The 24,735-nt window shown below is 32.4% G+C and overlaps 2 protein-coding genes and 1 long non-coding RNA gene across 3 annotated transcripts; 2 read left to right on the top strand and 1 right to left on the bottom strand.

Moving 5' to 3' along the window:
• Positions 1 to 1,388: 1,388 nt before the first annotated feature.
• LOC115702709 (flavanone 3-dioxygenase) lies at positions 1,389 to 4,475 on the bottom strand. The gene is made up of 3 exons (XM_030630171.2): positions 3,958 to 4,475; positions 2,620 to 3,048; positions 1,389 to 1,973 (listed from the first exon to the last, which is right to left on the bottom strand). The coding sequence occupies exons 1-3, from the start codon at positions 4,342 to 4,344 to the stop codon at positions 1,635 to 1,637; spliced, it is 1,155 nt and encodes a 384-aa protein (XP_030486031.2). The 5' UTR covers positions 4,345 to 4,475; the 3' UTR covers positions 1,389 to 1,634.
• A 13,650-nt stretch (positions 4,476 to 18,125) lies between these two features.
• LOC133033265 (uncharacterized) lies at positions 18,126 to 19,998 on the top strand. Its single transcript, XR_009685562.1, has 3 exons — positions 18,126 to 18,375; positions 19,354 to 19,420; positions 19,910 to 19,998. It is a non-coding gene; the product is annotated as an uncharacterized LOC133033265 (long non-coding RNA).
• A 374-nt stretch (positions 19,999 to 20,372) lies between these two features.
• On the top strand, positions 20,373 to 23,589 carry LOC133033286 (uncharacterized). The gene has a single exon (XM_061107992.1). It carries the CDS (start codon positions 20,426 to 20,428, stop codon positions 22,760 to 22,762), a length of 2,337 nt encoding a protein of 778 aa, XP_060963975.1. The 5' UTR covers positions 20,373 to 20,425; the 3' UTR covers positions 22,763 to 23,589.
• Positions 23,590 to 24,735: the final 1,146 nt, after the last annotated feature.

Genomic DNA, 24,735 nt, shown 5'->3' with positions numbered 1-24,735 from the left:
TTTATCCAACATCATTGTTGCTTCACTAACCTTTTACCTTAGTCTCCGTAGGAATGGACGTAGATTTTGAGAGCGTGTTCAAAGTGTTTGGAATATTTTACCAGGATCTAGATTTAATAACAAGTATGTTGAATTAATATCCTAAATATGAATTCTCTAAAACAATAAAAATAAACACATAAGGGTTTAAGAAAACCTTACATTGGTTATGCTCACTCCTTCCATTCAAGATCTCTAGTCCTTGATTCCTTTCTGTAGCAGAGTATTATCAAGATCTGAACCTGGATCTCTTTCTCTCCTTTGGGTTTGGTTACCACCGTCTTACTCACTATGATTGAGTACTTGACTTGCTATGTGTGGGCATGACACTCATTCACTATGGGTTCGAATAGGTGAAGAACAATGAAGGAGGTTTGAATCACTAAGGAAGGAACTCTCTCATCTATGTTTGGTTGAATAGTCAAGTTGAAAAAAGTTTGACAAAGTGTCAAGTGGATGAGATGAGAGCATCATGTTCCTTTTATAGTATTTCAACTAGGGCTTAGGGTTGAATTATATGGATTAAAAAAGAATAAAATATTGGGCAATAAATCACACTTGGCCGTACACAAGTGAGCCAATCTCTAGTTAGACTTTTACCACTTTATTTCAACCACTTATTCTTCTTTTCAATAATACCATATTTTCCAATTCAATCCAATAAATTCCAAAACTATTTATTTAATAATTATAATTAATTACTATGGATTGTAAATCATTTATAGAGGATCTTTAACTATTAGGATTGTAACAATGGATAATCATAACGTATCTATAGCGTTGTAATACCCTAGGATTAATAGAATGGATTAGCAAAACCTTAACTAGTTAATTATGTATTATTGTGGAATTATATAATTTAATATGTGAGAATTTATATGATTTATGACATGTTAAGACCCCGTTGGTGAGATAGGGGCATTTTAGTAATTTTGACCCGAGAAGGGTAAAATTATGAAATTAATATATTTACGTGCTTATGGGACTATATTATTATATAGTATGCCTGTGATGTTTTTTCAGGTGTGTTCTGACAAGTTGGCCCAGTATACCTGTGATGTCTTCTATCTACAAAGAAAAAATCTCTTCTTTTCTTATAACTTTTCTCAGAACATTTTGAGGTGTTGTAGAGCGCAATATCATTCACAGCATAAAAATTTGTATAAGGTATTGTTTTTTCCTAGGGACACAGTAGCTGATAGATTGCCGTGCACACTTTTAAGTAAAGCCACTAAACATCTTAAAGAAAATAACATAATCCGTGACTCAACTTATTTCATTTGGTAATTTGTTTCATTTTATTTAATTCTTGGTATAACAATATATATTATGACAAAAATAATAAAAAGTTGGTATCTCAACAGCTTAATTATATTTATAACCATCCATTAATCAAAGTAAATGTAGACCAAGATTACATGAAAATTATAATATAAGAGCACATTGATCTTGATCAGTACTTTGGTCCCTTACATTGATAAACTCACAGCTTATAAGATGATATGATATTCATATTAAAGGCCGAGGCTGTGATGATTATTATTTAATTAATTAATAAAACAAAAAAAAAAGATAATATATATATTTATATTTGTCTAAGCAAAAAGTTTGTCGATGGGCTTGGATTCAAAGGATTCCTTAATATTATTGTCGAACAAGGATTGTTTCATCTTCTTCTTCTTCTCGTCATCGTCTGCTTCCTTAGCCAACTTTTTGAGTTTAGCAAGCTCAATGTCCTTGCTCATCTTTCTCTTGTACATCTCCATGAAGGTGATGGGCTCTTCCATCACAGCCTTCTCTCCTTCTCTGATCTTTAATGGATACACCACCGCCTCTGGTGCTGGATTTTGGAATGTTGCTATCGATAATCTACTCGTGTTTGAGTTCACCACCGCCTGGTGATCCGCATTCTTGAACCTTCCATTGCTCAAATACTGCTCAAACACTTATATTACATAATGATTTATAGAAACAGTTTCGACAAGGGATATTTACATAATCACATAGCAAATTAAAATTGAAAATAATAAATAAATGATGAGATACTTTGAGGGATTTCTATTTGATTCCATGCCTAGAAATCCATTATATATTATGTATATAATCTAAGGGCATGGTTAGTTTTGTAAATTCCAACAAAGTTAGTTTTACATTAAAAAAACTATGTGCATGTTTGTTTGCTTGTTTCGCCTTGTTTTTTTTAAAAAAAAAAATCAAAAGACAAAGTTATGAAAAGCAAGAATTTTAAAAATAACAAAATGTTATTTTTAAATATAACTAACGTGACTTTGTGTTCTAAAAGCTTTGAAAACTATTTTTTTTTTCTCATTTCTAAAAATAATTTTTTAAAAACAAAAAACAGAAAACACAGAAAACAATAACTCTATCTATCTCTATAAAATCCCCATCAATTATATGAATATATAGCGAAAAGCTTCATAGGAATATAATATATATCATCATCATCATCAATTATACTAACTAATTTGTTAAATCTTTTAAAAATCTTTTTTAAAATGTTGTTTGTATTATATTTGTACTTATGAAAACTAATCATAGGAAATCTAGTATAGTACGTACATGACCGTGATCACCAAGGTTGACAACGAAAGCTCCTTCAACAGGTTCAACGGTGATCCAGGTGTTGCCGCCGTCGCGGGTGGCCTGTAGGCCACCAACCTGGTCCTGGAGAAGAAGGGTGATGGTGCCAGGGTCTGTGTGGCGCTTAAGGCCGAGGGTGAGGTCCGGCTGAGGACATTTGGGGTAGTAATTGACCACCACTTTCTGGTCCATCTCCACACAAGCTTTGGTCAAAGCTTCCTTCTCTAACCCCATGGCTTCCGACAACACCTCCAACAACTTGCAAGCCAGTTCCATCAATGAGTCACTGTATTTCTCTGTTACAGCAATCCAACCCTCTGGCTTGTCCGGCCACCGTGTGTAGTCCCTCAGCCGTTTTGGCTGAGAAAAATAGGTCACAATCTCACGCCAGTCTTGCACTGCCTCTCCCTATAAATGCAAACAAATATACTTAACTATTATATAACTGATAAAATAATTTCACAATAAGAGTAGATATGCATTATTGAAAACAAAAGTCACCAAACATGTTTTTTTTTTTTTTGACAAAAATAAGAGTATACAGATAAAATATATTATCAGATGTATATTATTTTTTGACGATGTATTTGATATTATATTTAATCCTATAAGATAATAATTTAAATTTGATTCAATAATTCATATCATGAATTAAAGGATACTTTTATTTTAAAAATAGTAATATTAAACATACTTTTATGATATTATTAATTATATTTTTTTGTAACAAAATATATTAAAAATTAATATTATTATTTTGTATTGAAATATTTGAAAAATTTATTGTATTTGACTTATTTTTAATATTGAGAAAAAAAATTATAACGTAAATGATCCAGTAGATATTAGGTAGCTAGTATTAAATTTACATTTATAAGAAATAGTATTGATTTACTTTCTAACGTAATATTTATGAGCAATTAATTAGTATAAAGATTTTATTCGAATTATACGTTAATATTAAAGAGAGAAACGCTAAATGGTAGCCTATTACCTTAATGCAATTAAGTATACTGTCACTAATTAATTAATTATAATTATAAGGTGACATGTTTAACAGGTAATAAAGTAAATACACTAGTGTCCAAATATCTCAATACTCTATTAGAAATAAGAATTACTAAAACTCTGTCTTAACACTTTCTTAAAAATATTGTTGCAAAAACAATATTATTATTTTTTTCTTTTAGGAAAAAGCAATTAATACTAGTATTAAAATTAGTTATTTTCCGACGGAGAAGGTAAACAGTTTTTATATCCAAAGAAAAAATATATAAATAAATATTATATATATATATTTAAGTGAGGTTAGTTTACTTGTAAATGGCTAGAGACGATGAAACCGCCTTTTTTGCCGCCGGACATATCGAAACGGAGTTTTTCCTGAGCAGGCAGAGCGAAAAATTCGGTGGCGAGGCGAGTCATCTGGGAGATGAGTGTAGCGTCGACGCCGTGATCGACCACCTGAAACAGTCCCCAATCTTCGCACGCCTCCACGATTTTCTTCCGAATCTCGCTTCTTCTATTGCCTTCGTTATCATCGATTCCAGCCAGGGAAATTACCGGAATCTCATTGCTGAATTGGTTGTACGCCACCTTCGGACGTTCGTCTTCGTCCCGGACGAACTTCGCTTGGAGTGTTTTCTCTTCTGCTAGTGCCGTCAGGGTTTGAGCCGGGGCCGCCGTAGCTGTTGGGGGAGCCATATATATATATATATATAAATATTTATATAGCTCAGTTCTTTGGTTTGGTTTTACTAGTCTTATTTGAAGGGTTTATATAGTACGTACTCTGTTTCTATTATGGCATGTGCATAACGGGTCTGTTTTTTCTATTTGATTTGGAAATTATATATATAGGACTAAATGAAATAATAGTGGGTATTTAGTTATATTATTTTTGGGGTTAGAGGAGAGAATGGTAGATATAGCTACCAAACGAAGTGGCTCGTGTCTACCAAACTAGCTAACTATAATCACCTTTTTTAATTATTTTTTTTTAATTATTTTGATCCTTGTCCCTCCTCTAAAATATTCATATTGCAAAATCAATATAACGGAGGAAAACTTTGATAATATAGACGTGTAATTAAGATAATTTTTTTAATAGAATTATATTGAATTGTATTTTATATAATATTATATATGATATTTATTTGTATAGATAATTAAATATATAAAAATAAAAGTAAAAATATTATAAAAATATAATTAGTTGGCCAAATAAATAGATATGCAGTACAAATAAAAAAAATTACACAAATACCACTTATACACACCTTTAGTCCAGGATCCATGCTTCCTGGGCAACGTATTGCGCAACTATCGCTTAACCACGCAGCAATTCAACGAAACTGGAATGAAAATTCAACCAATAAGAGAACTACCATTAATTTCGGCGACTTCACCTAAGAATACGACTAGAATCAATCAAAACAGAGATTGTTTCGAATTCATGAAAAAAAAAATGTACAAAAACTACTATGAAACTAAAATTCAACCAAAAATCTAGTTTAATTTGCATAAAACTAATATACTGACTTCAATTTTTAGATCCATGAAAGGCAGATCTCAAAAGGTTGAACTGAAGTTCCCAAACAATCCAACTCAAGTATAATACAAAAAAAATTACATCAATACTATGTATAGTAAAATATTTATCCTGATGTATTTTAGTTGTTTTCTAAATTTCTAATAGTGAATTTATTCATAATAAATCATAAAGAGACATGTAGATAGTGTTACGCATGTAGATACACTGTTATGATTTTTAATGTTTCATAACAGTTGCATTACATTTGCATAAATATTTTTCTAACAGTTATTTCGTCTGATTGAAACCTTCGTCTGATGCAACTTTTGGCCAACCACCTAGAAATTTTCGTCTGATTGAAACCTTCGTCTGATGCAACCTTCAGCCAACCACCCTGCAACTATTGTCTGATGCAACTACCGCGCAACCACGCAGCAACTACCCTGCAACCACGGGCGGACCCAATGAAGGACCAGTTTAAAAAAATGTTTTTTTTTACTTCTTAACTAAAAAAAAATCTTTTAATTATTTTAAATGCCCACAACAAATGCGCAACAAAATGGGAGATCAATAGTTGAATGATAGTTTGACAGTATATCTCAAAAAGAATGTATTCAATGCTATTGACAACGAGCTTATTATTCATCGTTTTCAAAACATGAAAACTCGTCAAGGAAAACTCTAAAGATATGAGCTCAAAAATTGATATATTTGCTAAAATTTTAGGATATTGAGTATGTTATATATTTTGAACATCGTTTTAGATTATTTTTTTTTTTGTTTTATTAGAAGATTTTTAGTGCTTGATATTTTATATCTTTTTAGTTGAGAATTGAAATATTGAATTGTGTTTTTCTTTATATTTACTTATTTTTTTAGAATATTTTTATATATGAAAAAAATTTACGCCCACCCTCAAATTAAATTATGGGTCCGCCACTGCCTGCAACTATCGTCTGATTGTGTAAGTGATAGTGTAAGAGGTATTTTGGTAATTAAAATCACATAAAATGTATAAATATTGTCCACACCTTATGGAGGTATTTATGTAAATAAAGTGTCAATTTATATTTTCTATATAATAATTCCTATATAAAATCTCTAACATGTATATTTGCAAATAAATTGTAAAATAACTTTGTTCTATGGTGTATGAGTAATTATACCAAATTTATAGATTTGTCGAATATAGTATTAAACTTATTTTTTTTTATTAACATATTATAAAAGTATACTAACCTTAGAGGAGTGAATTTTTTCATGCAACAAGTAAAGCGATACTGAAAACTTGTTTACCAAAAAAAATTAAAAAATAAAAATAATAACTATAATTCTACATTAATATACATAGATATATGTATGTAATATATATATATATGTGTATGTATGTATATATACATACATATATATACATATACACATATGTACATACACATATATACATACACATATATATACACTTATACACACATATATATACATAGACATATACATATATACATATAGATACACATATATATATACATAAATATATATATTTACATACACATATACATATAAATACACATATATTCGTATATACACACATACATATACATATATATATTCTAATTATAAACATATATATACACAAAATTAAACCCAAATCAATATACACAAACTTAAACCTAAATCACTATCACAAAATTAAACTTAAATCTATATCAACAAAATTAAATCCAAATTTATACATAAATAAAAATTAGAGATTACCTTTACTGGAAACAAGAAATGCGATAGTAGAATCGGAGGCTCGAGTACCGGTGGCTGGAGGTCCAATGGTACGTCGTCAGAGTTACGTTTCAATTTTTTTTTATTTTTCAGAAAAAAAATAAAGGGGGTAGAGAGATTAAGGAAATGGGTGAGAGAGGGAGATGATAGTGGTGAAAATGGTGGTGGGCGGTGGTGAAATCACAGAGAAAAGCAGAGGAAGAAGAATGAGAAAGAGAAAGAGAAAGAAAATGGGGAAAGGGGAGGGGTTGGCCTTTTATTCAGCTTTAACTTTTATCGGCACGCCTAAAAAACTTTTGCTAGCGCACTTAACCTCGCCGGTGAAAGTTTTACCCTAAATTATAAAAAGAAACGTTGCATTTCATTAATTGTAAAAACTTGTTGGCAAAAGTTTTCACTTAATTTTCCGCGCACATTTTTACTGCGTGGGAAATGAACCGCTAAAATTTTTACTACTTTTGTTGATGCATTTATTTGTCGGCAAAAGTAAAATTAAACTACCAATAATTAATTCACTTTTACCGACACACTTTGTTTCGCTGATAAAAGTGGAATTGATCCGCCAAAAGTTTTCACCTTTTGGCGGTTGGTTTGCCACCTTTTCCTGGTGAAACTAAGGTACTTCGTCGGTAAAAGTGACTTATATTGGTAACTTATCTCGCGAGCATAAGTAATACTTGATTTTTGCCACCTTTTGTCAGCGAACTTAGTTAATTGCGCCGACAAAAGTACTTTTTCTTGTAGTGTCAATTCGAATTTTTCATTAAATGCTCCAAAAAATGGGTGTAACAATTGCCCCCCAAGTCTTTTTTTTTTTTTTTGTGGTTTGCACAAAGCTGACTTATTATACGTTGCATTCCCATTCTTTGGGGCACAATCCCAAGCATCTCGTTAATAACATACGAGTTGGATGTTACATGTTCTAACTCATGTGTATTACGTGTTGCACGTTTGTGTTTCTCATGATTGATGCATAGCAGAGTAGGTACTACGACCTAATGCATTAGGAATATGGATTACGACCAAAAGCATGAGAGTATGTACTACGACTAGATGCATGAGAGTGTTTACTATAATCAGAAGCATGGGAGTATGTACTACGACGAGATGCATAGGAGTAAGTACTACGAACAGATATGCTTATTTGAACTTATAAGCATAATAAACCTGTAATATTACTTAAAGCTTACTTCATAAGCGATTTATAATACACGTAATTAATTTTCACATTTCGTAATTTTTTCTTTTTTTTAATAACTAGTATAACCTTTTCTGTTCTAGACTAGGTTGATTAAATACTAATTTATACATATTTTAAAAGTTTCATGTGAAAAATTTTATCATGATATGAGTTTTCCATATCTAAAATCAAACTTAAAGTTATATTCTTTTTCTGGTTACAACCAGATTAAAAGTTTTTTTATTCGTTTACAACCACTTTAATTAGTGATATTTGGGCATGCTCTCTAGCGAAAAGAAATTTGGTTTGTTGATGTTCACCTTGCTAAGTACTGCGAGTTTTTCACTATAGTGTGTCTCTATTTTTTAAGTGAACATATTGGGTTATCTTCAGGAAGATTGAGTCATTTTTTAGCAGAATTATCTACGAGTAGATTTATCTATGAGTATCGTTATCTATGAGCTCAATTGTCTACAAGTACAAGTATCGAGTAAATTTATCTACTAGCATATTTATATCTGAATATAGTTATATACGAGCACAGTTATCTACGATCAAAGTTATCTATGAGCATATTTATCTACAAGCAAATTTATCTACTTGTAGATTTATCTCTAAGCACAATTATCTATGAGAAAGAGTTATCTACGAGCAGGTTTATCTATGAGCAAATTTATCTACTAGTAGATTTATCTACGAGCACAATTATTCGATCAACACATTACTTTTTGTCAGAGTGTAAGAATGACCATGTTTTTCAAATCTTCTAAGGATCTCTACAAAATATATATATATATATATACATATAATTTGATAACTACCTGAACAAATAGTAAGTAAATAACCTAAGTACTTCTTATTATTTATGCCAATAGGATGTTTAGAACATTGATACCATTCAACATTTCTCTCATATATATGTTATATTATTTGTTATAATATAATATAGATAAAAATATCAAGATGTGACATATTATATATTAATATGAGATTAATATATATAATGTGTTTAATGATTAAATTATATAATATATTGTTTAATAATACACATGATTTGTAACACAAGAGTGGTTACAAAATCTGAAAAATAGTTTTGTAATAACTTAAGGATCACATTTGATTAAGTGAGTTATTTCATATGGAGGTTATAAAATCAATGGGAGAAGTTTCTAGCTGTTAGAAACTGTAACAATACTCATTTATATCATTTAAATGGGTTATGAAAATTCATTGTTGGGTTTTCTAGAAACTGTTGTTTTACGGTTGAGAACATGTTTTGTGGTTGTTCTCTTACGTTTGGAGAAAGTTTTGAAATAATGTTCATAAAAGTACATGAATTTATTGAGCACATTTCCAACTCTCTTGTCCAATGTTTTTATCCCAATAAACACCAATTAAAGTGCTGGTAACAGCCATGTAGTGAAGAGATTTTGATTTTCATATGTGATCCTCAAAATACTATAAATAGAGGTCTTTAAGTTTACTTTGGAACAATAAATTTCTATCAAGAGAGCACATTGTTAGAAACACTTTAGGCATGATAAATCCAGAAAACTATTTCCTTTTGTCTCTTTTCCCTAAGTGCTTGTAGTAAGGAAAATGAGCTTTTAGAGAAAGGTGTGAGACCTTGTTCAAGCTTGGTGATTTCCCTGTTATACTCTTGTAGTGTATGTAGTGTTGAGATGGCTCTCACATCTCTTATATTATATATTTATGCTATTTATGGATTGTGTTTTATGTGTAGCTTATTGCTTTGAGTTGTAACTCTTCTTTTCATCTCTATATTCTCTATATTATGTGTATATTTTGTTTACTGTTAATTAACATTATTTAATCCATGATTTTTTGCTTTGTATTATTTTTTGTAGAGTTGTAATTTTGTTAGTATAGTAATTCTATTGGAGCACAATAATTTCTAACAATCAAAAGTTTATTCTTTCCTACAATGCTTCAATGGAATGAAAAAAAATCAACATGTAATAATACAGGGGTATGAATTTTGATATTTTGTGATTTACTATTTTTTATATACTAAAATATATATTAACATATTTTTCTACGTTGAGATATGAATTTTTTATGTTATTATATGTGAGATATATGTATATATATGAGTTATATATGTATGAGTGTATATGTCATATTATTATAGTGATATATAATATGATATTTGAATATGTTATATGTTAAATATGTATATGTGAGATATACATAATATATAACATGTATATGAATTATATATTATATATATTGAACATATGATAATATGTATTTGTGATGAGAATATTTATTTATGTAATACATATATATTATATATTATGTGGAAATAATATATATTATGATGAGTATATGTTATATATATACGATATATGTAACATGTATAATTGTGATGTGTACTAATATTATGTGTATGTTATGTATGAGATGAAAATAACATATATAATATATTAATTAGCAGAAAATTTAGAAGTTATAATTTTATGCATGAGAGTTATTTATATAATTGGTATATAATAATACATGTGTAATTAATCATATTTTGTGTATATGATAATCATAATAGTGATGATGATTGAAAAGATGTGTTCATCCTTTTATAAGAATAAAGAGTTTTGATAATTAATTTTCTATTAATAGTTTTTATCTCATTTTATGAGATGAGAAAGTGAACCATGAGAGTTAATCTTTTTTAGGTTTATCTTGCCAAATAGAAAATAGATCAAAGTGAATCTAAAATTGTGAAATGAGTAATAAAATTGGGAGAATAATTTTGGACTCAATTAAAGTTTGAGAAGCTATAAATAAAATAAAGTCTATTTTTTACTTTATTGGTGAATTATTTGAATAGGAGAATTTTGTGTAAAGTATTAACGAAGTTTCAAAAATTTTGTTAATGAAATGGATACAAAAATCTCATTATTTTGTGAAGTGATATTTTGACCAATTTAGTTTTTATGAGAAAGCTAAAGTGTCAAAGTGGTAGTCTAAACAAAGTTGCAGACTAGTTACACAAAAAGAAAAGTGCTTATTTTGATACTTTAAAATTGAGTCTACTATGTATTATTTTGAAATAAACAAAGGAATGACTTATTTTCAACAAATAAGAGAAATCAAAATAAAAGATGTGTATTTATTTTACATTTTTGAGAAGTTCTCATATAATCTCAAAAGATTAATGAAAAATTTTGAATGAACTATTATCTTTTCAAGATAATATATGAAAATAAAATAAAAACAAAGAGTTGTTTTATTTAAAGGTGGTTTAGTAACTATTATATTGAGGAAAATATTGTACGCATCTAAATATGTATTTTACCTAGAGTTGGTAGTTTGCTTTTACACAAATAAAGAGAAAAAAATATGTAATCTACCATGGGCAGGTTGGGTCGAGTTCAACATGAAATTGCAGAGATCATTGGTAATAAGGAAGCTTATATGTCAAATAAGATGATAGAACACTTTTAGAATCGTCTTGGTTGCAAGTTCTCATCGACACTGATAGTTTGGTTTGTATCCAAGCTATTCAAAGCAATGTGTCTATGTCGTCTCAGTTTGGTTTATTAGTTCAAGATGTTCGTACATTGCGCTTTTATCTTGCAATTATGTTGATTTGCGTTTTGTTAACCAATTTGCAAATAAAATAGCTCATTACCTTGCAAGGAGTTCTTGTTTCTTTACATGTCGTGTGCTTCAGCTTAGGGGTGTTCACTAAGTATCCGATCCAATCCAATCCGCACGATCCAATCCAATCCAATCCGCAAAATGCGGATATCCGCACTTGCGCGGATTGGATTGGATTGAAAAATCTAAAATCCGCACTTGTGCGGATTGGATGTTGTTTGACATCAAAAAGTAACCGATCCAATCCAATCCGCACTTAATTATATATATTTTTTTATAAATTATAATATATATTAATTTTCTAGTAATATTAAAAAAAAACACAAACTTCTAATTTATTAATCTTTTTTAGTAATATATTGAGTTAGTGTATTTTATTTGTTTTATAATAAAAAACACTAGAAAAATTATTCTATTCACATAGACACATACACACAAATTTAAATATATATATACTAACTTATTTATTTTAGTAATAAATACATATATATATTTTAGTGTAAATTATATATTGACATATATGTATATGGGTTTGATTTATATATAAATGGAGATGGAAATAGATTATTATTGGAGATTAAGAAACAATAGTCTTTTTTTAATTTTTTTTCTATGAAATATTAAATAATTTATTATTAAAAAAATAACCGATCCAAAATAACCGATCCAATCCGCACTATTGCGGATTGGATTGGATCGGATTTAAACTATTATGCGGATCGGATTGGATCCAAAATATGAAATCCGCACTTTGTTTGACCAAAAAAGTGCGGATTGGATCGGATGAACACCCCTACTTCAGCTGGAGGATTGTTCCTCTGAAGTGCATTCCATTGTTTTGGATGACTTTACTTTTTAATGAAAGTTACTAGTTTATTCAAAAAAAAAAAAAGAGCAAAAATATACTAACAATGTTACATAGTTCTAATGTCGGCATGATTTCACAGTATCTCAACTCAAAGGTAATCATTCAAGAAGTAATCTAAATTTTAAGTTGAAAAAGAAAAGGTAAATGATAAGAAAAAATGGTCATCTTTTTTCTTCTCCTTTTATACTGTTTCGAATTCCACTATTCAATAGGGACTAGGAATTTGAAATCCTACTCTCAGTGGGAATGCTTGAAGAACAGAAATAATTGTCCAAGATTGTCAAAATTGATGCCCACCTAGTAATTTCGAGTGAAATGAGCTTCACGTCATCCAGTCAACCTCAGACAAGTGTAAAGTTGACTTGGGGGGGGGGGGGGTGGGGAATGTTTACCCTAAAAGTATCCATGATGACATGGATATCAATGTTTGACACGTGGCAAGAAAAATGACATCCCGAAGCTGAGTAGTTTCGAGTCATAATAAGTCGACTTAGGAGGAGTCCCTAGCCCTGTGCCCAAGTTGACTTCTGGAATTCTGGAATGGTAGTTCAAACTTCAATAACTCATTTCCAACTCACTATATTTTGGTATTTTGTACCATGAAGAAATGGACCAATCAAATCCAGACCCTAGGAGCTGAAATTACATGAACTTGCACCCCGGGAGTCAACCTGGGCACCTAGGTTTCACCCAGCGTCCAAGTTGACATCCTTAATTAGAGTTTTAGTTTTTGAGATCGTCTTAGTGAAAATGGGTTAAAATTTGCATTGGGACATGAACTAAACATACCAAAGGCATATTTAAGGCATCAAAATCAAATTCGGAGAAAGTTTATTTTTGCGCACTCGGTGCCCGAGCACCCAACGCCTAAGTTGACAATTTGTCAATCTTGACGCCTTCCAAGTATCAGATCAACGATTTAAATTTTTTATCTTCTTTGTCTTCATCAAAAATAGGGAAATAGGTACTTTTGGGAAAGAAACGACAATTTCTGGGTGCAAGAAGCACGACCCAACGCCTAGGTTTACACATGGGGTTGGCCTAGTGGCCAGGTTGACATTTTGTCAACCTGGGCCGATTTTGATGATGTTTTCTGAAAATTCTTTCAAGCAAGTTCTTTATTTTCAGCAAAGATTAAGATTCAACTATTTCAAGGACCAAACAAAACTTCAAAAGGGCCATAAAGGGGAACCATTGCCCAAGTTGACACCTGGCACTAGGCCGAGTGCCCAGGTTGACATATTGTTAACCTGGGCTATTTTCAATCAAGTTCTTAAAAAATTATTCTTAATTTTTTTTCGTCATCAGAAATAATGAAGATTCAAGAAAACTTAGGGAGAAAATCACAAACTCGAGACCTTGGAAGTAGAGCCCAACGCCCAGGTTGTCCTGGTACTGGGCCCAGCGCCTTAGTTGAAAATCAATATAAAGACCGCTAAACTTTAATTTAGAAATTAGCAGAGAAATAGGATTTATAATTATGAAACTTGCATTTTAGTTATGAATTATTATTTTATGGAGATTTATTTGAATTCAGAATGCATTTTATATACCATATATGGAATTTTATATTTTTACATGTTTTGTGCCCAGCAACATTGGAACGTGGGGTTTGACCATTGGAATCATATTTTAGTAGTCTTAGTATAGCAGGGCATTATAATTAGACATTGAGAAGATAATATAAAATAATATACCATAAAAAAAACTAACACCCTAATATAGCAAAATAATAAATACAACTAACGAATAAACTAAAAAAAAAAAATTAAAATACTTACTTCTTTTTTTTTTACTAAAAGAGTAAAGAAGAAAATAATAATAATAATAATAATAATAATAATAATAATAATAATAATAATAAATATATAATAATAATTTTTTTGAATCTATATATAACTAAAAAAAATTAAATTTTATTATATTAACTAAAAAGTTTTTTTATATAAACAAATAAAGAGAGACAAAAAAAAAAAAAACTACTATACTAACCTCTTGTAGCGCAGAAATCTCCCCGGCAACGGCGCCAAAAATTGATGTCGCCCAATTAGTTACATTGCGATCGCGGTAGTAAATGGGCTATATGTCGTATCTACAGGGAGGAAAAATACACTCAAAAGGACAGTTAGTAATTTTACGAGAATAAAATAAGAACTTTGAATGTGATGAGAATATTGAAAAAAATAATTTTTAAAAATTAAACAAGTAATTAAAATGAGAAGTGATCAGAAAATGATTATGGAAGACACAAGCTTCGTACATGCAATTATATTTTCCTAATAAAATTAATTCTTTAAACTGAACTACAATTCTACACCATTAATTATAGTTGGAAAATGTGTATAATTAAGCTCACTAGAAAAATATGTTCTCTAATTAAATTAATACTACTTCTAAAAATACTATCATATTATATAATTTAAATCGACAAAATACCACCGGCAGAATGCAGTAAAAATCATATAATATAATAAACACCCTAATAATTAATAGCCTAACTTACATAAGAAAAACATGACTGAACTTATATAAAAGATACTATTAAATTTAAAGTGCAATTTAGAATAAGAGAAATTTAATATAATAAATATGGAAATGAAGAACAAAGAGAATCAATATATTAGAAAAATAAAAATTGCATGAACTTACACTTGAATCTTGCAAAAGAATTAGCCTAAAAAAGGCATTGTCTTTACACCAAAATTAATAAAGTAAACTAAAAAAGAAGGAAAGAAAAGATAAAATTTTGGTATAATAAGTAGTGGTAAAATTTGATGCCTTTTACATTGGATTTTGGTCCTATTTATAGTGCAAATTTGCTCCTCAAATATGGTATTTTCGTGTATCATTTAGTGGGATAAATGGCATGAGAAAAGTTGGACACATGACTGAGTTGAAGTGTGGAGACAAATGTGGAGTGGCATGTAATCGTGTCCATGCCGCTGGAATTGTTGAGAGACAAAAGGAATTCGGCCACATATATAATAAACTGATGATTATGGTGGGCTTCTCTTTTTAAGTGAGCAGATCAACATATAAGTACAATTACACATTAATACTTTGAACCCATTTGAGATGCATATGGTCTTGGCCTATTCTTTTGGACTTTGAATTGTAATTTTCACACATTCTTTTTTTTAATCACTTATCACGTGATCATTTATACTTTAAACCTGAAAAATAACATAAAATCTAAATAAATAAAATGTTTTCAATTAAAATAATTTTACAATTCAAACTATAAAAATATTTAATTAAATTAATTTTATGAACACAATAAAACTTTTAAAATGTACGAAAGTAAACTTTAATCACAACTCCCAACTAGCTTATTGCTAGTCTCTAGCAATTCAAGCAAAGAAAAATAATGTCAACTAAATATTTTCAAGTCAAAATTTTTAAAAATCGCACAATTATTCAAGCAAAATGTTAGCAACAAGCTAATAAAAACTTTACAGAACTACCTTGAATAAATCTAGAGTTGTGAGTGTGTGCACCAAACTTGACCCTTCTTACCACAAACCATAGCACATAAATACTTTCAAAAAATGTACCAAGTGAAAGTCTCAACTCCATTAGCCTCAGAGGTCATTGAAAATATTTATTTATGGCTAAAGATTTCACTCATGGAGTTGGAAATTGAAAAGCGAGCACTCGAATGGATATGACAATATTAGGACAAACAATTAAATAAATATTGAAACGAAGATAGATTATGAGTTATTTTGACAAACCACCATAAGAGCACCACAAACCAGCTTTTTGGGATTTTTAAACAAAAATAGACATTCTTTTACATTTATTTTAGGAGCAAAAACAAATTAAAAAATGAAATACTGCAAACTTTTTTTTTTCTTTTCTTTTCTTTTTCTTTTTTTTTATTTCTTTCTTTCTATTTTTTTTTTTTTTTTTTGAACAAGAGGCAACATATAACGATGGAAATGTTGCTCTTGTATTCTTTTTTTTTTTTTTTTTTGAACAAGAGGCAACATATAATGATGGAAATGTTGCTCTTGTATTCCTTTTTTTTTTTTTGCGCATGAAGAAAATAATTACACTAAGGCTCCTTAATAAGATTTGTCTATAAAAAATTATCCCTTAAAGCAACATCCAATCAAACCCTAGTACCATGTCCAAAATAATGATAACCATTTCTAAGAATCAATAAAAATTCAAAAGTTATTTTATCAAATCTCGCCACTCACAAAAATATGGACACTTAAACTTGGCAAAGTTTCTAAGCAAATATGTGCTAACACCGATCTTACCACAAAGTTTGGTATGTGCATTTTATAGCTCTAGAAAAATTCTAAGTAACAAAGATAGCAAAAAGTGGCTTGAAAATAACATTTTACAAGAATAAATGAGTAATTTTTGAAAAATTTGACCATGAAAATATTAATATGACAAAAATTAAGAAACATGCTTGAATATGCTCACCATCCCCAACTAAAATCAGATAGTTTCCTCAATGTCTAAAGATATAAAAATTAAAGAATAGGGAACGAGAACACCTGAAGAGCAAGCAACCATGGATAGCAGCGATATTGATCCTCTAAAAACATAAAAACTGAAAAACAAAAAAAAAATGATAACAAAATAAGATGACAAAAATAAAAGGAAAAAAGAGAACAAACCTATGTACAAGATCAGGGAAACACTACTCAGGGCTGTTAAACCGGAGCCACGAGGATATCCTCGACAGGCTGGGGCACCCTCTCAATGTAGTGTTTGTAATATCCGCTAACTCCGAAAGGGTATTTTTGTAATTTTATTTAGCTGAGAGTATTTTTTTTTATTTTACATATTTATGGATTTAAATATGTATGGGATTATTTTTATGATGATATAATATTTGATTTTATTGGCATGTGGATAATGCCTAATAGATACATATGTCTAGATATTGTTATATGGGTATATTATTATTATTATTATTATTATTATTATTATTATTATTATTATTATTATTATTATTATTATACGTATTATTATTATTATTATTATTATTATTATTATTATTATTATTATTATTATTATTATTAACAGTAAGTATATGCGATACGTATACACGAACCGAACCGAACCTAATGCCTATTTTGGTGGAATGGGAATCGCTCTACTTCGGTTCAATGCGATATTTTTCTCGGGTTTAAACACGATAGAAATTAGGTTTTAAACTCTATTTTTCGTTCACCCAAAACAGAGAACCAACGAGAGAGAGAGAGAGAGCACGTATACGGCGTATACGATACCGAAAATTTTCGTTTCTTCAAGCGGAGTGAAACCTGGGTGAACGTGGGGGTTTGGGATCACTTATATACGACCTAAGGAAGCTTTTTAACGTGGTATAAGGGGCGGAAGTCGTCGTTTTATGATTCGCCATTTTTGAAGCTTCAAAGGTGCGGCTTAGTTACGGACTCGAATTCGAACGTGTTTAAGTTTGTTCTTGGGTCAAGGGAGGTTATATTTGAGTGCATGGGACCCTAAGGATTGTTTTTGACATAAGAAAACGAAGCTTTAACGTCCAAAACGAAAATCCAAAATTTTGGACTCCATTAAAGACGGTACACCGCCAACGAAGAAGACAACCCCGATCTGCCTTCTCGGACCACTTTTCTTGATCGTTTTGAGGTCCTGAGCATTGTGGAGAGCTTCCCCAATCGAAAGGACGCTTCAAGAGCAGTCGGAGACAAAGTTACACTTTACCGGCGACGAAACCGACGAGAACTCCGGCGACACTCCGTTCAGGGGTTTCTGGAGGTTATTTTTCGATTTTCTTTCAGTTCTTGACTTGTGCTAGGTGTTCTTAGGCCTACTATGAAGTTTGATAATTTTCTTGCAATTATTTGATTTATTATGAATTATTTGGTTTATTTGTTAAATTAATTATGAAAAATACTTAGATTACTCAGAAAAATCTAAATATATTTTATATGATTAGTTATGAGATATAAACTATTGCAAAATTGGTAGATTCGAATTTCGGTTAATTTTGTATTTTTCATGAATTATTTGTGTTATTTATTAAATTAATTATGAAAAATACTTAGGTTGCTCAGAAAAATCTAGATTTATTTTATATGATGGACTATGATATATAAACGGTTATAAAATTGGTAGATTGAATTTTCAGGCAATTGTGTATTTTTCATGAATTATTGATGTTATTTCTTATTTTAATTATGAAAAATACCTAGGTTGCTTAGAAAATTCAAAGAAAATTATTTATGACTTATTACAAATTATAAAGTGTATTAGAAGAGTTAGATTCGGTTTTTAATCAATTTTGGTATTTTTCATGAATTTACCTAATTAATGCTTAAGTTAATTATGAAAAATAGATAAGTGTTGTTAAAATAGTAAAATGTATTTTTGAAATACCATTTACTGTCTATGATATCAAAAGGAATATGTTTTATTATTTATTGGTTGCTAAAGGTATTTATTATAATTATTGGTGATTAATTAACTATTTATTTGGACTTTAATAAGAATAAATAGTATTTTAGTAAATTTTACGTAAAAATGTGTTGTATGAATTCATGTTTTACGTTAAGAATATTTGTTTGAGTCCATGCAATATGTTTGTGTGAATCAAAATAATAAATGTTATGTATGGTGTGTCATGCAAGTGAAATAGACCTATGTGTTACGTATTTTTACGTAAGTTTCTGTATGAGTTTAGAGATTCATACTTGAATGTATTTTGAGTGTATTGTTGTGTTAATGAATGTCTAGGATCTTGTTCTCAACAAGGAAATTCGTTGAGGTGCTCGAGGTAGCAAGTGTGGTCTTAGCAACTGAGGTAAGAAGAGTGGACATCTGTACACAGGGTGTATGTTATGCATACAACTTAGGTTGGTTTGCTATTTAATTTGATTGTGTTATGATTTTCTTATATTTTGTGAGCATCGTTAGCATGAGAATAATATTAGGGTCTTGCTGCTTGTGTGAGCATAACACTTGCAGGTTATAACATTATCATGGGTGAGTACAACTTATGGTAATTAATTGCCCTGTTGGATGCCAAGTGTGAGAATAACACAAGGCAGGGTAGGTTACCTCATGTCTGATCAACATGAGAGAATAGTTGATTATCGTATGTGAGTATAATGTGCGGTACGAGACTTGATGTGTGCATGTGAGAACAACATGCGTTGTGGATATATTTATGGAATGTGAATTACTGTTGATTAATATTAAAGAATAAATTATGTCAAGTAACTAGTTAGGATGGTTATGTCCTACATAGCTCTTCTTACTGGGCGTTAGCTCACGGGTACTCTGTGTGCAGGTAAGGGTAAGGCTAAGCAGTGAGAATGAAGAGCTCGAGGCGTGGACCGCATGTTAGGGGGGCTGGCACAGTATTTTGCTTTTAATGTTTTTTTTAACTGCTAAACATTTTGGAACTATTATTTTGACTTAATTAGTTCTTATTTAAGTTTACGGTACTAAAAGAATTTTATTTTAAACTATGAGATCTCATGCTTGGATATTTTTCAATAAAGAGGTATTTGTTTGTCTTTATCTTATTAAATTGTTTTATACGGACTATCCTATGTGACATCTCGGGAAATCGGGGTGTTACAATATGGTATCAGAGCAATACGGTCCTAAAGAATGTGGTTAGCCCTAACATGTAAAGTTCACCGCCATGAGACGAGCTCGACTCACTGTACTGTAAGTGGTTATTACTTATAATTAAGTTGCCTTAAATTTCTGCATGCGAGAGGGTAACATTATTTTCATGTAAATTGATGATCAAAATGATCTTGATGTGTATTGGTTTGTGTGGTTCAGGAGTTTAGAAATGCCTCCTAGAAGGTCAGTTAGAGTGGGTCGAGGTCGAGGTCGAGGTCGAGGCCAAGGCCAAGGCCGAGATGATGGAGGGATCAATGAACCACCTCAAGCACCACAGGGATGGGAAGAGCGCATTGCCGCACTGGAAGGAATCATTCATAGGCAGGATGAAGAACTTCGTCAGCTGAGACGTCAACCGGAGCCGCCAGTCCAAATAAGGCAAGATGCAGAAAATAGAGACCCACCAGCTGCAGTGGTATATCCTGCTACAGAGGCTAGACATGAGTTGTTAGCAGAGAGATTTCGAAAACAACACCCACCTGAGTTTGAGGGAGGCATAGACCCGGTAGTGGCTGAGGAGTGGATAAGTCGCATAGAAAGCATTTTGCAGATGCTAAGGGTGGATGGGAATGACCGAGTGAAGTGTGCATCTTACATGCTGAGGAAAGATGCTCGTATCTGGTGGGAGGTGGTGGAACAAACAAAGGATGTAGATACCATGAACTGGGACGATTTCAAAAGGGTCTTTAATGAGAAGTATTATAACTCAGCAGTTCTAGCAGCAAAGGTCGATGAATTTACTGGGTTAGTCCAAGGGAGTCTTACTGTGACTGAGTATGCACAAAAATTTGATAGATTGGCGAAATTTGCTCCAGATCTGGTACCTACTGATAGAGTGCGAGCACATCGATTTGTGGAAGGCCTGAAACCAATGGTTGCTCGAGATGTGGAAATTGTGTCAAGGGGTCAATTCAGCTATGCTCAAGTTGTCGAAATGGCTCTTACGGCTGAGCGGAGTGAAAACAAAATTTGGAAGGAAAATGCTGCCAGGAGAGAATCTAAGAAAGGTGGAGCCAATTCTAATGACCACAAGAAACGGGGACAGGACCAGTCCGGGCAGCCAAGTCAAGACAAGAGGTACAAAAGTGATAACGACCAACGATTTAATGGCAGCAGTGGGCGAAACATTCCAGAATGCCCTAAATGTACCAAACGTCATCTCGGTGAGTGTCGCGCAAAAGCATGCTACAAATGTGGAAAAGAAGGACACATCAAACGCAATTGCCCACTGTGGGGACAGACTGGGAATAGAGCAGAACCCAAGAAAGATGACAAGTATGTTCCAGCCAGAGTTTTTGCCATCACTCAAGCAGAAGCTGAGGCCAGTCCTTCGGTTGTATCAGGTCAGATTCCTATGGCCAACACCACTTGTAAAGTTTTGTTTGATTCTGGTGCAACTCATTCCTTTATTGCTAGCACAATTGTAAATCATATAAATGCACCGAGTGAATTATTTACTGTGGGGTTTGGGACCATGTTACCATCTGGGGAGGTTGTAATCTCTAGAAGTTGGCTTAGGGGTATACCTGTCAGGATAGATGGTAGAGAATTATTTGTAAACCTGATTGTATTAGATTTATTTGATTTTGATGTAATCTTGGGCATGGATTTTCTTACCAAATATGGAGCATCAATTGACTGCAAGCAAAAGAAAGTTGTTTTCACACCAGAAGATGGAGAGACTTTCGAGTTCAGGGGGGTAGGAAAGAAACCCCGCACTCCTATTATTTCGGCAATGAAGGCTGGGCAACTATTGCAGCGTGGGTGCTTAGGGTATCTAGTTAATGTGGTTGATGACACCAAGAAAATTAAAAGAAAGCCGGAGGAAACACGGGTAGTTGCTGAGTTTCTTGATGTATTTCCAGAGGAGTTACCCGGGTTACCACCACACAGAGAAATCGAATTTGTGATAGAATTAGTGCCCGGAACAGCACCAGTTTCCCGCGCACCATATAGGATGGCACCATCGGAATTGAAAGAACTCAAAATACAGTTGGAAGAATTGCTTAAGTTAGGGTTTATCAGACCTAGTTACTCTCCGTGGGGCGCACCAGTTCTATTTGTTAAAAAGAAAGACGGTACTATGAGAATGTGCATAGATTACCGAGAACTGAACAAGGTGACTATAAAGAATCGGTACCCATTACCGAGGATTGACGACTTGTTTGACCAGCTTCAAGGGAAAAAGGTATTTTCTAAGATTGATCTTCGTTCAGGATACCATCAGCTAAGAATCAAAAATGAAGACATACCGACGACAGCCTTCAGAACGAGATACGGGCATTATGAGTTCATGGTGATGTCATTTGGACTTACAAATGCCCCAGCAGCTTTTATGGACCTCATGAACCGAGTCTTCAAGGAATATCTGGATCAGTTTGTCATTGTATTCATAGATGATATATTGATTTATTCTAAGACAGAGGAGGAACATGAGGAGCACTTACGCTTGACCTTGCAGCGACTGAGAGAACATCAATTGTATGCCAAGTACAAAAAAATGTGAGTTCTGGTTGTCCGAGGTTGCATTTTTGGGCCACATTGTCACTAACGGGGGAATAAAAGTAGATCCTGCCAAGGTTGCTGCAGTGAAAGAATGGCCTAGACCAAAGACCGCCTCAGAGGTTCGAAGCTTTTTGGGTTTAGCAGGCTATTATAGAAGGTTTGTTGAGGGGTTCTCAAAGATAGCCACACCCTTAACAGAATTAACTAGGAAGAATCTAAAATTTTCCTGGTCAGACAAGTGTGAGCAAAGCTTCCAAGAGTTGAAGAATAGACTTATCTCAGCACCAATCCTCAGTTTACCAACAGAAGAGGGACAATTTGCGGTATATTGTGATGCATCTAAACAAGGGTTGGGTTGTGTTCTAATGCAAGAAGGGAAGGTAATTGCTTACGCTTCAAGGCAATTAAAAGAATACGAACAGAGATACCCGACACATGACCTAGAGTTAGCCGCAGTGGTTTTTGCACTAAAAATCTGGCGTCATTATCTCTATGGAGTGAAATGTGAAATCTACACCGATCATAAGAGTTTAAAGTACTTTTTCACCCAGAGAGAGTTAAACATGAGGCAGAGGAGATGGTTGGAGCTAGTCAAAGACTACGACTGCGAGATAATGTACCATCCCGGTAAAGCCAATGTGGTAGCGGATGCACTCAGCCGTAGAGGTCCCGGACTAGTTTCCACTTTACAAGGAGTATCAAGGGAATTAGTGGAAGACATGGAACGAGCTGGTATAGAGTTTATTACAGGGCAACTTGCAAAGGTCACACTTCAATCCACTTTGTTAGAAAGAATTAAGGAGGGGCAGACGACAGATCAAAAGCTCAGTGAACTAAATCAAGAAATTTTGAATAGTAACGCCAAAGATTATGAAATATCAGACACGGGATTAATTCGGTTCAAGGGACGAATTTATGTGCCCGATAATGATGAGCTCAAGAAGGAGATATTGGTAGAAGCTCATACTACACCTTATTCAGTTCATCCCGGGACCACTAAAATGTACCATGACCTAAAAGCATTGTATTGGTGGCCTGGTATGAAAAAGGATGTAGTTGGATTTGTGGCCAAATGCTTAACATGTCAACAAGTTAAAGCAGAGCATCAAAGACCAGCGGGATTGTTACAACCACTGAAGCTCCCTGAATGGAAGTGGGAAGAGATTTCCATGGATTTTGTGACTGGATTACCTAAGACTACAAAGGACCACGACGCCATTTGGGTAGTCGTCGATAGGTATACAAAATCTGCCCATTTTCTACCAGTACGCATGACTTACTCCATGGACCATTTTGCTGAACTTTATGTGAATGAGATTGTGAGATGACATGGGGCACCGTATTCTATTGTTTGTGATCGAGATGCTCGGTCCACTTCGTCTTTTTGGGAAAGCTTACAGAGAGCAATGGGAACTCGATTGAAGTTCAGCACTGCATATCATCCAGAGACAGATGGTCAGACTGAGAGAACAAATCAGATCTTGGAAGATATGTTGAGGGCATGTGTGATAGATTTCCAAGGATCATGGAGCAAATACCTGCCTTTGATTGAATTTTCTTACAACAACAGCTATCAGTCTACTATCGGGGTAGCACCCTATGAGATGTTGTATGGAAGAAAATGCAGGTCTCCACTGCATTGGGATGAGTTGGGAGAGAACAAACTCCTAGGGCCAGATGCAGTTCAGCACACCAACGAAGCTATTCAGAAGATCAGGGCTAGAATGATCACAGCTCAGAAGCGAGACGAAATCTTACGCGGACACGAAGCGGAGGGACATTGAGTTCGAAGTGGGTGATCATGTGTTTCTTCGAGTGACACCACGAAAAGGACTCTCGGTGAAGAGATTTGGCAAGAGAGGGAAACTAAGTCCCAGATATGTTGGTCCATTTCAGATATTGGATAGAGTGGGCAGTGTAGCTTATAGAATAGCTTTACCGCCATCATTATCTGGGGTGCACAATGTATTTCAT

Source organism: Cannabis sativa, unplaced genomic scaffold, assembly GCF_029168945.1.
Source record: "Cannabis sativa cultivar Pink pepper isolate KNU-18-1 unplaced genomic scaffold, ASM2916894v1 Contig3, whole genome shotgun sequence".
NCBI lineage: Eukaryota > Viridiplantae > Streptophyta > Magnoliopsida > Rosales > Cannabaceae > Cannabis > Cannabis sativa.
The sequence above is the reverse complement of the archived record's forward strand: the minus strand, read 5'-3'. Positions and strand labels throughout refer to the sequence as shown.

What these genes read in the sequence shown, in the direction of transcription:
- LOC115702709 (XM_030630171.2), bottom strand. Translation starts at nt 4,344, where the DNA reads ATGGCTCCCCCAACAGCTACGGCGGCCCCGGCTCAAACCCTGACGGCA. An exon ending in TCGTCTCTAGCCATTTACAA is followed by an intron (nt 3,049 to 3,957) that starts GTAAACTAACCT and finishes TTGCATTTATAG; the next exon opens with GGAGAGGCAGTGCAAGACTG. An exon ending in ACCTTGGTGATCACGGTCAT is followed by an intron (nt 1,974 to 2,619) that starts GTACGTACTATA and finishes GTGTTTGAGCAG; the next exon opens with TATTTGAGCAATGGAAGGTT.
- LOC133033286 (XM_061107992.1), top strand. Translation starts at nt 20,426, where the DNA reads ATGCCTCCTAGAAGGTCAGTTAGAGTGGGTCGAGGTCGAGGTCGAGGT.